This window comes from Strix uralensis, chromosome Z (genome assembly GCF_047716275.1).
Source record: "Strix uralensis isolate ZFMK-TIS-50842 chromosome Z, bStrUra1, whole genome shotgun sequence".
In the NCBI taxonomy this organism is placed as follows: domain Eukaryota; kingdom Metazoa; phylum Chordata; class Aves; order Strigiformes; family Strigidae; genus Strix; species Strix uralensis.
The window spans coordinates 75,791,951-75,808,324 of NC_134012.1; the positions used below are offsets into that span (position 1 = coordinate 75,791,951).

Genomic DNA, 16,374 nt, shown 5'->3' on the forward strand with positions numbered 1-16,374 from the left:
CATACTGGAGAAAGAGCCATGAAAAGTTCTTCCTGCAGGTATGTGAGGGCATGTAAGCTAACATTCCCTTTAAAGGGCTGTAGGTATCTGGGGTCTGATGACTGGTAAAATGCTAATGGTAATGCTATCTTAGTTGTACTTCTCAAAGTCTGCTAAGCCCTTGGTTTCACCTTGTAAAATAAAATGGAGATTATGCTCCTTTCACTGAGGCTGTAATTTTGTGGGTTTGGTTTTTTTAAAAAATAAAAAATTCAGACAGATTGCCTGTGTACTTTTATATGACAGTGCAAGGGAAAAAGCAAGCATGAAAGTGGAGAGAAAGAAAAACCCTGAGAAACCAAGCCGGTGGCCTGGTAGTTACAATTCACAGGCATGAAGCAGCAACACCACAGCTATTGCTTTGATCTATCTCCCTATTAATTCCTCTTCCCATTATAGAACCTCTGACATTTCACTGGTATTCAGATGCGATTAAAATATATTCTAATACCTATAAATAGAAATGTTGGTTCAAGTACTAATTAAAAACAAATCTGGCATTTGGAAGCCTGTATCAACAAAAAGTAAAAAGTGCAGTAAACGGCACCAGTCAAAATGTTGTCCATTTTTTAATGAGAAAAAAGCTAGATCTCTGTTCTATCACTCCTTACATTAATGTTTGGATTCCCAAGTGTTTACAAGCATTCACCCTACAACTTCAGCGTAAGATTAACAAGAGAGATTTTGCTCTCTCCTTCAATTTTAATTATTAATATAAAGTTCCAATTATAACAGGGTAAGTCATGCACACTGACTTTCTGCAGCCTTCACAGTAGTTTTTAATTAAACAAGAATCAAATGTCATGTTAAGTTTACCGTGCTCCCTCACTGCACATTAGTTTGATTATATGCCACTTCACAACTAACCCTCGTTTATATATAAATCTACACATCCTTTATTTTCATGACTGATTCCATCTTCTTACCTCCCCTCCTGAATACTATGTACTCAAAGCAAAGACTCATTGCAAGGGTGCTTTCAGCCACAACTTCTGCTGCCTTAACTGTCACAACTCTCCCAGCCCAAGAAATCCATGGAACTCTACAAAATAGCCGGTGCTGCATGTGGTAATAAGGATTTACTGGTTTTCCCCCCAAAGACATTAAATTCTTTGGAGCAGGGATGCTAGCCTTGTATGTGCCTGTGATGGGGAAGACACATTTACAATATCATATAAAACAGTGTTTTCCTCAGGGATTGTTAACATCCCTGGCACTTACTAGAAACAACTGTAAAGAACTGATTCCCCCTTAAACTCATGCCCCAAACCAGAACATACTGTAGTCTCTCCGGAAAGCAAACTTTTCTAAATCCCAAGTGAGACTTCGGAGCACTCAAAGAGGAACAATATGGGCTGACCATGGGGAAGAATAATTTTAGACCATAGCAGGCATGATTGCATTTGGAAACAATACACACAACTAAAATGAACCAGGCTCTAACACACAGCCACCATGACATAGGGAGAAATTCAAAACTTGAGCAATTGTGCTGCCCAAAGTACATGTTCAATAGTTAACGACATCTAGGCTCCTGCTACTACGGTACACAAACACAGCTGGACCTACACAAAACACACAAAACACACAGAAATGCTGAGTAATTAAAGACATCTGAAGTTGCAACAATACTGGAGTTAAGAACTTTCAATTTCAGATTTAGACACAAAAAGAACTTGAATGAGCCTAGATCCTAGTAGAACGCTACCACTCCTAGTCAACAATGCAATGGCATAGGTTGGGCAGATTTTTTTAAAGTGAATTACCTCAGCATCTTGCTCCCGGAGCTGGTACGTTTTCTCTAAGGACTGCAGTATTCTAGGACATAGTGTCTTCTCCTCCAAGAGAGTCTCCAGAAGTAAGACCAGCTGGTCAGGTAGAAGCTAAGAGGAAAATAAATGCTACGCATGAATAAAGATCTCTACTGACTGAGCAATTAAATGGAAACAAACCAAAGGGGACTAGACTGTGATAACCAGTGTACTTCCAGCACGTGCTTGAAATACAACAAGAACTTTTAGCTGCCTTCTGGAAAACCTCAGGGTTTACTGTCTTGTGTTCTGAAAGACTCTGTGCCGGAGCCCAATTTTCCATGGTTTTCACTACTATAGTTAGATCAGATCTAAACCATGCTTACCTTATTGAAACATAATCATAGCTTATCAAGTAAGATTTTTATGGAATACATATGCTGAGTAATTCCACTTTGTTTGGGCTGGGAAGGGATAAAAAAAGATAATTCACAGTGCATAATTTCAGGAATCAACCAGACATATGAATGCATAATTTTTAAGAGTGGCATTTTTATCTGTTATATGAGCAATTGCACAATATTCTTACAGTGAACAAAGGAACACAACACAAATAAGTGACCCACAAAACAAGTGTCATAATGACATTCTGAAGCACAAGCCATTCATCACTACATGGTAAAGATGCATGAATGTTATGTTTGTGGCACACATAGTATGTATCTATCTATACACATATATACATTTAATAGTTAGTTGCCTGACTCCAGAACCTATCATTTTGAAGTTGAACCTAATGTAACCTAAAAAGAAAAACCGCAAGAAGTCTGATGTAGCAAGTGCTTAAGTGCTCTGTTTAATAGGCTTATTGGATGAACAAATAAATAATTCAGACAGAGCTCAAAGAGAAATTACACCAGCTGCCAGGAAAGATCTATTGGAAATTCAGGGTTTGGGGCCATCAGTCAGAAATTTGTTATACGCCCCAAAGCTTTCCCCACTATTCATCATTGCAGGGTGCCAAAAGAGAAAGGGGGAAGGGAGGAAGAATGTGAATTTAAGTTTTTGCACACCAAAAAGAAACCAGTACTGCTCACTTCTAATATTCTTCAGACACATTAAGCAAAAAAGATATCCTGTTACTTTAACACTACTTCCAGCTTTTATGACATTTGGTGATTCTCTGCTCCCGCCTTGCTGCCCATGTCCCCCTCTGCTGCATCAATGCATTAGGCAGGTACAAAATGAAGTTGGCTATAGGAAATGCCTCTTCCAACAACGTACCCCACAGCCAGAGCTGTTTATGTGGACTGACAAATCTGGACCCCTGACCTTCAACACCAAGTCCAGGAAGGCATCAAGGATCTTCTGATAGGTCTTAATCTGTAAAATATCACCATTAACAACTAACTAAGCAACACGACATTTCCTTCCCTTTTAGCCAGACATAATTTAGCATCAGTATCTAAATCAGAATGAAGAGAAAGAGATCTCGAGGATTTTATTGCTTTGGTTTCCTTGAATTTTGATTTCCTTCCGTTTTTTATTATTCAAGCTGTATTCTTGAAGACTGAAAAAAACCTCACATCTTACTGGAACATTTTCTAAGTGATACCAAAGCCTGCCAACAAAACGGAGTTGTGAAAAATATTCATTTTAAGAAAATTGAGTATTTCAATTTCAGGACAACTACTAAAATGCCAACTTGAATGTTTATTGCACAGTCCAACAGCAGCTGCCTGGGGGATGGTGAGACACTCTAAAAAATAGAACAGGGAAGGCTTCTGGGAAGTGGCTCTGTTTGGAAACTGAATTCATTCTGAACACTAATAAAATCTGAAATGTTGCAGACCACCATGCACAGAAAGGTAACTTCTGATTTAGAAAGCTTTCCCTGCTAACTACAAAGACAGCAAAATAATACTTACTTTGTAGAAACTGTTTGAATACATAGGTACAGAACAGCTGAGTTGTTATTTTATACCTCCAGTATAATTGCTATACAGATTCACCCACAGAAAGCTATTGTTTAAGATAACATTACAGAATCTCACTGAAGCCAACAAAAGCACAGCAGCAGAGCAACAGCCATGTCCTTAATTTACCTCTGCCTAGTGCTGCATTATGGGTGAAGAGTTTTTAGAATTACAGCTTAAATTCTTACTTTACATTTAAGACTGCAGAGAAAAAAAAATCTGAGACCATTACTTCTGTTATTTTCCCACGTTCCAGCTGCCCAAGATTAGACTTTACATACCAGTTTCCAGCTCATGCTTTAATTAAAGTCCAAGGTAGGAGCTAGCAAACACTGGCTGAGAGGGTGAGAGCACCAGCAGAAGAAATGCTGACAGACCTATAACCAAAGTGGCACTAGTGGGCGCAGCTATTACATTGTGTTCTCCCGCTTACTTCCAACACAGATAAAAGGAGAAACATTCTCTTTCACTTCTTACCCTTTCCTTTTAATAACACAGACCCTGCCTAAGAGAAAAACCTATCCTAAGCAGAGACAGAAAGCTCTGCCGAAGTTTCATGACTACAGAGACTGCTATAGAATTCCTTCAGGGGTTTAGAAATCTTCTTTTCCCCAAACACAGCAATATGAATAATGCTATCTCCAAAGAAGCTTTTTAACAGTTATAAATAAACTTCACAAAATTGCACTTGAATTTTCAGTCAAAAAATCCACACTGTTATTTTTAATTTTCCCCACGACTGTCCTTATTTGTTCCACCCACCTGTTATTTCTCATCTTTCACACCATGAGAATTGTTTGAGGTGCACACTGTCGATTTTCCATTTTGTTTGCCTTATGATTAATACAAAGGGGCCCTTGCTTTTAAGTGCTACCAAACCATAAATGCTGGAGAAACAAAAAGTAAAATTCTTTTCAAGTATTGTGATGCCATTTTCCTTTACAACTGTGAATGCATACTGAATATCTAACATACATAAAAAACCACACAACACAGCTGCAGCAAAACACAGCAGGATAAACTTCACTGTGTCAATGTGTGTCTCCATGTTGAAAATGTTCAGAAAACAACCATAGCACCCCAAACACAAAACTTCAGTTTCCTGTTATAAAAAAAAAAAAAAAAGAAAAATCAAAAAATCACACTCTGAATTGTATTGGAGCATGCTCAATCAAAATGCTCAAATATAAAGTAGATTGCTGCAATCAGGAAATGTGGCGAGTATCAAGAAACTGTCTTCATTCCAGCAATGATTGCTGCAACAGCATCTATTGATATCGAAGATAGCTCCTGTCCCAGCCTATGCCTGCCGCATGGAAATCATACCACTTTTCCCAGGATTCCCCCTCCCCCTCCCTCCAGCTCCAAGTACTGACACTACAAAGAGGAAATAAATCAGTCTGTTGCGATCAAGCACACCAGAGGTTTTCTGTCATGTCCCATATCACTAAACATCATCCACACTATAAAGCTGTATCCCAGCACTATATACGTTATCTTGCCCTTAAGACTGCAAAACCTCTCCTGCAACTCTTCAGCATTTTGAAAGAGTTCACTTTGTCCTGCCACTAAATAGCCATTTGTCCCCTGCTTCCTCTATCTTACCTGATGTTGTGGTTTTAAAGGTTGAATAATGAGGCTGCTACCTCTAAAACAAAACTACAAATGATAGGGAGTCTCAAAACTAGGTCTGTGTTTGAAAAAAGGCAAGATAAAAGAATTAAAGAAAATGTAACCAAATTGAAAATATAATTCAGACTATTACTGAAGCAGCTTACTGGGGCAGAGATTTAATGTATACTAAATATCTGGGAACTAAAAAGAAAGCATACTTTGTATTTTATTCATATCAGTACACAAGACACTTAAGCCACTATACTGTGTTACAAGAATATCTCAAGACATTAGTAGGCTTGAAAGGGTTTCTACAAATAATCTTGCAACCAAACTGAGTTTGCTGAATCCTACTCCTAACCTGTAAAAAGTACAAAGAAAATACATCTTGCCTCTTCAAAGATCTGGTATGGCAGATACAGAGGTCATCGACCTCACATCCCAGAAGACCACCCACGCAAAGGAGCGTATTTATCAATTCCTACATTAACAAATGCAATAAATGCCAGATTCACCCTTTATACTAGAAAAAATGCCACTGAAACATTTGACTACTGACCTTTCACTGCCATGAAATGTGACACAGATATATCTACTTGAGCATCCACAGCACCAGCGCTTGCACTGCACCCCTAAGCCAGGACACAAATCACTAAAGTAGTACATCTGGTATGCTGAATATCCCATTTGCTCCTGCCTGCACTTGAATGAAGTCATTGAAAGCCTCCTTGGAGGGGAAATCTGCCTCAGACTAATGCAGCAACCAATTGACAGTGGCGTGATTTCTATTATTACTCCATTATCACACTGGGATCTGTGCCTAAACGAGCATACTTCCTCCCTGATGCCATTTCCTTTTATCCTGGCTCTAGTCTAAAAGCAGATCAATGGGAGTAATATATATGATGTCACTTCAATTTACAGCTATTGCCTCCCTCTCTTGCGTGCACAGATAGATTGATTCTTCCCAAAAATGGTTAAGAAATGCACGGGGAGACTCTTCTCTCAGAAAAGGGTTCTCTGCTATATTTGTCTGTAACCACAGCAAGGAACTGTTTATACTGAGCAAAAACAGGGGAGAAAGGAAAAAAAAAGTCACTACTGTGCACTGGAAAATGATGGCTGAAATACAACACAAACAAGGCCCAAAACAGAATTAAAGCAATTTGACCTTTGAAAATTATACGGAAAAGTTTCATGTTTCTAAAGCACAACATATTTTTCCTGTATTTCTTTGGGAGAAGGTAGTCTCGTCATGCCCCCAAAACATGAAATGTCTTTTTACTTACATTTTTACAAGATTTTCCAAAGTCAAACTAAATTCCTTCCCACCCTTCTTTTAAGAAAGAAAGGGAAAAACCCCACTCTGAAGTTCAGTAGACAATGGTTCCCTTCAGACAGAATTTCCTCATTAATTGCAGATAAGAAAGTACTGCTACTAGTCCAGGAGAGAGGATTTATAGGGCCAGGCCATCTCTGCACCTATACTCTTAACTGATCAAACAAATCCCTGAATAAATCTCACATTATAAACTCTCCACATAGACAATTTGCCTTGAGGGCTGTTTTCTGCAGGCTGCAATTAAACAGAAAACCCTTGTAAAACAAATCTCCCCCTTTCCCAAACTCTCCAGAAAATTGTTAGCTTGAAAATTCAAGAAAACACTATTTACTCAACATTTTTAGACAGTCTTTGTCATTGTTTACTTCAAACAATATTCTTCAGATGCTGTTTACATCTGCACAGTGACTTCTTTTAAATGAAAACAAGGCTTCTCCACCCCCCCACCCCCCCCACCCCCCCCGGGGCCTAAAATGTACTCATATCAAGTAACATATGAATTCAATAAAAATGTCCACATTAACAGCTGTTAACTACCATAGTGTGATACACTACTTAAGAGAGTCTAACTCTGAAAGAACTAGTCTGCAGTTTGATTAATATTCAGGGAAAAAAAAAGTAACCTGCAGCTGACAAAAAAATGCTTTGAACTGGTTCACAAAATAAAACCCATTTATGCCAGAGGCTGACAAAATTTCAGAAGTGTGTAGTGAAGCAGACTGTTTTGTTTAACTTTATTTGGGTCAGTTTGTTTATGACTTCCCTCTTGCTGAAAAATCAGCTCCCCTTCGAACATTTATGAAAGATAACTAGACCTCACTATATTTAAAAGCAAAATAAATATCTCTGTCTGTAACATTCTCATCTAGCTATAAGCTACATTTCTGTGACATGTGTTCCCACTGTGTGCAATTTTTACCAGTCTGCTCAGATGGTTCTTTCTGTGCTTGGCAACTCATGGAAAAGAAATTACTATGAATTTTGCTTCAAAAAGTCTTACTTCAAGGAGGAATCATCACAACAAGTTCATCAGTATTTGATTTCTGTTACACTTCAAAATGTTGTTTCTGGGACATTTACGGGTGGTGTCACTTGCTTCATACTAGCAGGACATAAAATTGACACTGAGAGCAATTTGCTTAATAAACAACTGCACTTGCATTTAGTTCCCAGTTACTTTCCTCTTTATAACACCAAAATTATGGATTTATTTTTGGAAGCAGATAATCTATGTCAGAAACCATTTTAAGGCCACTACCTGGTCAAATATAAAGGTTTGATTTATTCTGGCCACACATATGAAAGCATTGCTGGATGAAGGACACAAATCCCGAAGAACCGCACAAACTTAAGTATGCACACAAGTCAAATGACCTGATCTCCACTGACTTTTAACACTCCTTTTCAAATACAAGAACAAAAATAGCAACTGTCAATATGAAAGAAATGTATGTTATGACACAGTTACAATTTAAGGTGGACTTCTGGAAGGTTGAGAAAAGGTCTTTTGCATGTGTTTGATTTTAATTATAACTTAACCTGATACGTGCAACAGTAACATGTCCATGAAGCAACAAAACTTGGGACACTTTTTCTAACTGAGCAATGTATTCAGCATTTTTGAAAGAGGAGATTCTGATGGGCAAGCACTTTACGAAATGTGGCTGCTTCTTTGAGATGTCCTCCTCAAAACCTGTCCTAAATTAACACTGATTTGTCAAGTAATGTTTGCATAACCAATGCTGTACTTCCCTATATGTTACAGACATCCAATTCAGGAAGGCTCTTGGGACTAGTTACATGCTTAAACTTTGTGATATTCATACAGGTTTTTTGTCCTGTTGCATTTAAATGCAGTTCTGACACTGTACAAATCATTGTACAAATCACATTGTATTACTCGCACCAAAGCATTTTGTACTTATAGATCAAACTTAGCGTTTGATTTTCTTAACACTAAAAAATATTTGTAAGATAACATGAAAGCAAAAGCAGAGAGGGAAACTGTGGATATATACGTTACAATGCTGTGAGATGAGAATGTCAGGATTTAATTTTATCAATATTTTAAGCTGACTTTCAATGTGGGAATCAGCTGTATAAATGAAAGTTTAAAGCTGTTTCACATTCCGTGTCTGATATTCTGGTTATGTGTTACCAGTAATGTTTTTAAAAGACCAGCCATTGCTACCGGTCCATAAACTGAATTTTTTTTTTCTTACACTATTGTACAAAATATTTTCCCATAATTTACTTAATGGAGAGAAGATCCACTTATGAAGAAATTCAACATCCGCCATCTAATATAAGTGCACTGAAATGTCAAAAATTATTAAACCTTTATGATCTAACATCCTGCTGAGCCAGCAAAATCAAAACCAGGTGGCTTTCACTACACGTTCAGTCATGTTATACAGTGCTTTCCCTCAACCCTAGTTTTCTCAGAGAAAAGTTTCACTGTAACTTTACCCTCAAGCATAATAATTCCCTATAAGCATAATAGGCTATGCATTGTCTATTCTATGCAGATATCATCTCTGCCACTTACTACCATGCTTCCAGCACGTGCTGCTCCTGGTTTCAGATGAAATGGCCATGACAAGAGAGAAGTGGACACAAGAAGCCAGATTCCACACCTGAAATCATACTGCAGGGGGCCATTACTTAGACACACTGGGAACAGACAGCATTGCTTGGATACAAACTAAAGCTGAAGCTAGCAACAGCAAGATCTTCAGTTACCCCTTCACTCAATCTCAGAAGTCCTCAGCACTGGAGAGGTGATCAGAATGTCAGCCCTGCGGTTAGTGCTCTCCAACCATGTGAAAGCAGCTGACACTAAGACCACCTTCTCATCTAACAGCAGACCCAACAGAGGCACTTCAGGTTCAGCAAATTGTTCATCTAACTACAAAAAACAAAGCCAAGCAGAACTCTGGTTTTATTTTCCAGACTCTTAGACTACTATAAATTAAAGGATTCATACAGAAGACCAACAAGTCTTAGCAACTGGTGAAAAGATTTCAAACCCACATCATAGCAGATGCCAAAGTGCAAGCATCTGCCTCATTTGTCCACCCAAAAAACTCTAGCTCTCAGCTGCTCCAAACTATGTGCTGATGCTGAGATCTACGACAGTAGAAAGCATCTCACCTTGAATGTCCGTTGTCCAGACCCTCTGAAAACAAACAGACCAGTGAGTGTCCTCTGAGACATTAAAATAAAGTTGTAGGCTACAGCAGACACTGAAAACCAGTCTTCCAGTGGCCAATCTACCAACTGTGAAATGAAGAGCTGAAGAATCATTATCACTGTACACTAGCCGCAACCATCAGTGAGAGTGCTCTCAGGCAGATTTCCTTTATTTTTCTGACTGCATGTACTAGGAGAAGAAAGAGGGACAAAAACCCGAGAGCCACAGAAAATTAATGAATTTTTCTAAGCTTTGCTAAATTGCAAGTTACTGGCAAAGTAACCTCATCACCCAGCACTGAAAGTGCTGAATCCTATCTCTAGAAATTACACTGGGCAGTTAAGCTACCTCTTCAGTCCAAAATCCTTGCAACAGAACCGAACAAGGGCTAGCTTGAAGACATGTGTTCTTCCTTGAGAAATTGGCACATATATGGAAATTTCTGGAACAGAAATCTGTTCTACCTACACCTACCAATGCAGGACCCAGTCCAGAGTTCATCTAGGAGTTTGATCTTCAAGGATCATGGGAATTCACCAAGAGTTTTCTTATGGCGTGGTCAGGTCTCAGGGAAATAATGACTTGTTCACCGGAACATGTTCCTTTCTGATAAGTCAGCCATAGAAGTACTACATCTGCCCCAAACAGCTGGAACCTGAAGGACAGAGGCAAGAACTTACTTTGTCTTCTAACCACATCAGCCTGGCTGCTGCTGAAGAAAGTCATATCAATTCCATTTAGCTCATGGCTGCAGGATACAGCACCACTTCACCAGAAGGGCTGGCCAAGGTTCACCATAAGGCACTAATAATGTCACAAACCTTGCTGGAGGAAAGGACTAAAGCACAGATGGGAAACTGTACTTCCATCACTTGATCCTTTACTCCTGGAATCCACAATAATCAACTCTCTTCCCTACCCTTTTTGATTTCAGAACAGGTGATGAGTGATTTCATATATAATTATGTCAGTTGTCTTTTAACATTTGTAGGTCAACTGCATTTCCAGACCTCAGCTAGCAATATTTTCTTCTAACCTGGAATCTGGCTCTGATGCACTGTGTGTCCAACATAGCCTGTGCATTCTCACAACAGTTCTTGCAACACACATGTCCATCTGATCCTTTGTTACGGGGGTTTTGTTGGATGATTTTAAAAAAATTGTTAAGAATACAACTGACCAGATTGAGTAGACTCAAGTTTCAGAAATATACACATACCTCCAAGCAAGCCTTAATCACAGATGACCTTACAATAGATGTAATAGATAAGATCCAAACTCAAGACTACATAGGTGATGCTGGGAACTTAGAAGAGCAGTATGTAAAGTTTGCAGTCATGAAACATTCTCCATTGACTGAAGACACAGAGATGCCAATCCACCACCATTGGCTTCTTGGATTTTTTTTTTAAACTAAGATTCACCATGGCCATGACTAAAAATCTTCAGTTGTCTGGAAGAACTCTTCCACTGTGGTTGAAAGTGATCCAGTTTCACAGTCGCTGTCACTTCTCAGCCCAACTACCTCAGTGTCTCAAAATGAAGCCTCTGGCACTTCAGAAGATAACTGGTACGAACATGGCACTGTGACTCTAGCAACACAGGTTACGACATGCCTGTCATATTGGTCTTCTAGGTTTTACACTGGTTCCCACCAGAATTCCCTCTAACCCAGCCACTGCAGCCTGCACCAGTGACACGGAGGTGACCACCTCTGACTGCTGACTGAGGATCACAGGAGACACCCGGGCTCTTCCTCCTCAATTCCCCACTCAAAGCGCGCAGACTTTCTGAAAGGGAGCCTCAGCTTTTTAATGGGTTGATGTAAAACTTGCACTGTGAACTAAGGGCTGGCCACAAGCACCCACCACCTTCCACTCCAGATGCATGGCAAGTTTCTCAGTTTTGTCTGCTCTAGTACAAATACATAGCAGCATGTACTTAAGGGGGCAGAAGAAAAAAATCCAACTCTTTCTCCCTCCCAAGAAGCCCTTTCTGAAACAAAACACTCCACTGCATACAGTGCTCTCCATGGGGAGAGAATAAGACAATAAACAGCACATGACAGATGTTAGCTCATTGCTTAATGTACTTGTGGAAGCTACTCAGATCCTATGGCAATGAGTGTGGTATGGAACAGAACAAGCGTATCCCATTACTTTTTAGTCCTGATTTAAAAAAGATGGATAAGATTTTATTTAAAACTTGTGGAAGACAATCATCATTGGAGAAAAAAAATCAAGTCTTTAAAAGATCTGAGGACAAGTGGATGAGTGTTGCATGACACCTTTCTTATGCCCAGTGCTATTGAAAAAGATGCTATAGTTATTAGCAAGGATGTGGCTGCCAGATTTTCTCTTTCAAAATCCTACAAAGGAGCATTAAAACTAGCCATAAAAATAAATCCAAGCAGAAACTTGCTGGACATGAACTTTTCCAAACTGCAATTTGACTTACAGATTTTCAGCTTGAAGCAGTGCAAGAAATTGAGTGGATTGAGACAGGATTTGCACACCATTAGCAGGCATAGGAGCAGGATTTCTTTTTAAAAAAACCCAAACAAACCAGCAAACCAAACCCTAAAGGTTAGTTGAAATACTAATGTTTTCAGAAGTAATGATCAGATAAAATGTGATAAAAGTGCTACATTCTGTTCATGTTTCTCAGATAAGACTTCCTGCAATGCCAAGGAAGATACGTGAACTATTAAAAGGGAGCAGGAGTTACTTTATCACGTGTATTGACCAGTACTTCCACATCTACACACAATATTAATAATTACTTTTTGATCCAGATAATGGATTTATTTCTTGACTTATAACTACAGCTTTTTGTGGAAATGACGGTATTCAATTTAATAGAATTACATCAAAGCACTAGCTTCTGAACAGCTCTCTTGAAAAAACAAAAATTATTACTTTCTTGTGATTATAGAAACGTGTGCTAGTTTTATGACAACACAAGTGACAGAAACTCAGAAAAAATATTTTACACATATCAAGCAACTACTAAGTTGCTCAAGGGTATGAACAAAATACATGACATTTAAGGCACAAACTCCCTTATAAATTCACAGCTGGGATAAAAGTAGAAGCTTTAAATGTATTAATTTCCTTGTAAAATAGGGATAAATGTAACTTATGATGCTCATTTGTAATACTGGTATATGCACATAAGCATGCAAAGATATGCTCACATAATAACTCTGGAAAGTTTTTACCTCTCTCCAAACCCCTATTTTCTTATTATTAAGTCCCTTTTTTTTTTTTTTTTTAATGGGGTGGTTTTGTTTTGTTTTTTTAATATATCTGTAAGGAAGATTCAACTGCTTAAAAGACCTTAATTTCATTCCTGCCCCCCCCCCCGATTAGGTTTATGCATCACATTCCAGAGTACCTGGAATCCCTTAATGTATTTATATAAAATGCAGGTACTTGCAACTTTATTTCCAGAAGCAGTCACAAAGACAAGCCTTCTTGCTGAAATGGAAGAGGGTTCTAGGTTCTCTATTTTCAAACAGAGATTTTTTAATGATGTTTTCCATCAATCATTTCCTACAACCTCAACTTTTAAAGACATTTGAAAATTTCCAATGCTTCACAAATAACTAAGAAAACAAAGGGTAAAGCAGTTATTATAGAAAAATAAAAATAAATCCTAAACCAAAAGCCCCACTCTTAAGTTATTTATTTTTATTCTATAAACATGTAGAGAAATGATAATTTACTACCATTTATTTCCATACTATTTTCCCTTTAGCAAAAGGATCTAACGTGTGTAAAGCAGTGAGTGCCCCATATCCCACTCCTGACCTGTGCACTTTTCAGTTCCATTCCAGACAGTTTATGTCCTGTTTAACTCAGACCTTTTTACATGTACCTGGAGGAACCACTGCAGGCCACAGTAGGACTTCCTGGTAAGCAGGCATCAAGTAAATCACTGCAATCAATAGCAGGGGAGCCTATGCTCTACAAAATAGCATTTATTTATTTATTTCAAGGCTGCATGCTACTTAACTTCATCATCAGGAAAGGAGGGACAGGAAAAAATATTGATCTCTAGGAAGGATATGTGGAAAATTTGCTGACCTATGGCCTCATTCCATGGAAGGAGAGCTCCCACTAACTTCAAGGGAATATTTAGTCACATAAGCAGAACAAGACCAGCACTTAATCACTGAAGTTACATACAAATGTGAAAACAATCAAAGAGACAATTCCAGGGAGCAGTGGACTGACTGTGCAGCAGGAGAATATTATTTATATACAAATGGTGGGCTGGATAACCACTAAGTACAGTGCTTCAACAGTCATTCATAATCTTATCTACTAACGCAAATATTTGACTGAAAGCTTTAGCGAGAACCTACAGTACTGTGCACAGCGACAGAACCAAGTTATTTACATGGAAAGCTTGAACAGCGCAATCCCACAACTAATTCAAGAAATTGCTTGGTAACATGATCAGTTAAACCTAATCTAAGGTAAGTAATGAATGTTTTTGAACACTGAAATCCAACCCATTCCACAGTCAAGCAAAACATCTGCTTAGGATGGGTCTTGCTCTTAAGAAGCAAAGGCAAGTGCTCACTCCATCAGCTCTTTCCGTCTGGTGAAAGCAATCTCTAGAAGTTTCATTTTATATATGTGTATGCTACGGTGGCTAAAATGGACCTGAAGTTTCCATTATAAACTACAACTTTCAGGTGTTTATATCTTAACTATAAAAATTCCCTCCAGCAAGAAACTTGTCATTAAGTTATCAGCCTGTAACAGATTTTTAAAAGATTACTTTCACTGTTATTTTTCCAGATAAAATGTCCAAGGCAGTTTACTGATTGAAGACATGTCTATCACCAAACTCCTACTTTTTAGAAATGAAAACGATTGCTCTAGGATGAGTCTAATGTCATTTGCAATTTTTTGAAATCAGGGCAGCTATGGTAACAAACAGTAAATAGCTATGGCTACTTTGAGGAGTAAATGTTTTCCACTGGCAAAATCAACCCTTCATAGTTCCATCTTAAATAACATAAAAGAAAATGATAGCACTTTTTTCTTTTCTTTAAAACTAGGCAGTACAGATTTAGTTTGCTGTGTGTTTTTTTCCCCTATGCCTAAAAGTAATCTTCAGAATATGTCTCTGAAAATCCCAACCACATCATCAGCTACCCCAACAAAACCCCAAGACAACCACAGTTTATGGGCACAAGGCTGCAAACTCTTAGGTGTCATTAACTTTGCGTGCATGAGTACCTCCACTGACAGGAACAGCAGCCTACACATGCTGACAAGTTTACAGCATTGGGCTCTCTTGATTGTCTCTTAAAAGGACATCACAGGGTTTAATAAATGAATAGCAAAGTCACACCATAGAATTCTGCAGCAACAGTATGGTTATTATTTTTTCAAACTAGCTCAAATTAATGGGGATTCTATATTATATTATACAGACCTGTAGAGCAATTTCTATTATATGCTCCTTATTCTGTTCAGAATGTAATAAACTCATTAATTTGTACACAACTTTAGCCAGTCCAGTCTGAAAATACACTGAAATAAACAGCATATTATTGGAAATCTAACTCCTCTTTCTAACCCCTTATTTTTAAACACAGACGCCTTAGCTACAACAAGATCTCAGGTTTTAAAAGTTTCTGTGCACCACTGACTTCAGCCTGGGAAGCTGTTGCAGCACTGACTTTTAGATGTGTACATACCTACAAGTCCTAGAAAGCTGGCAACTGAATGCACTGAGCACCCCTGGAAATCAAGGACCTCACAACCATAGTGCGTACATTATAGTGGCCCAAGCAAAGAAAGCACTATAAACTGAGATCTCCTGTTTCTCTTTATAGTTATTGCACCATATATTGTTAAGAGGGTGAACTGCCCATAATCAGTTTAGCTATGAATCAGCGTATCTGTCTTCGTTTTGCCAATTATCTTTGTCTAAATTCCAGAGAAGCCAAAAGATCCACTTTAAAGAAGGAAAAACTTTTTAAACAGCCTTAGATTTCACCATTAAAAAAATTAACCTTGAAAAAACATCCGAACAGGAAGCTGATTACATGGGTATTAGATACATATTTTCCCCCTGTAAACTGTTCCTAAAGAAGTTGCCTGAATTTCATACACCTCTAAAGTTATGGAATAGATACCAGCTGTGCTGTAAATGCCCAGTCTGGCACTGTCAGGTAAAACACTCGTAGCTGAGTACTACTGCTTTAACGTTATGATTGAACTCTGCAACACTCAGCAATTTTCTTTCATAAACACCTCTAAAGCAACTGATTCATAATAAATCTAAGTTTTTAACCACTACTAATTGCAAATGGACAATAGAGGCAAGAAGGTGATATGAAAGTAATTTCACTGATACTCAAAACAAGCACTGTAACTCCTAAAAGCTGAATTACTCCAAGAATTGGTAAGGCACATGACAAACGAAATGCAGTAT

At 38.3% G+C, this 16,374-nt stretch overlaps 1 protein-coding gene across 10 annotated transcripts in view; it reads right to left on the reverse strand.

Annotated features, from left to right (window-relative positions):
- Positions 1-16,374, reverse strand: part of AOPEP (aminopeptidase O (putative)) — a 235,091-nt gene that overhangs the window by 45,139 nt on the left and 173,578 nt on the right. For 9 of the 10 annotated variants that reach the window (XR_012627089.1, XM_074856095.1, XM_074856091.1 and 6 more), the window contains one exon: positions 1,806-1,922. The exons of the other annotated variant lie outside the window; for it this stretch is intronic. Coding sequence is in view for 8 of the 9 variants with exons in the window: in XM_074856095.1 (XP_074712196.1) it covers positions 1,806-1,922 (117 nt within the window). In the remaining variant the exon portion in view is untranslated. The remainder of the gene's footprint in view (positions 1-1,805; positions 1,923-16,374) is intronic. 10 annotated transcript variants of the gene reach the window in all.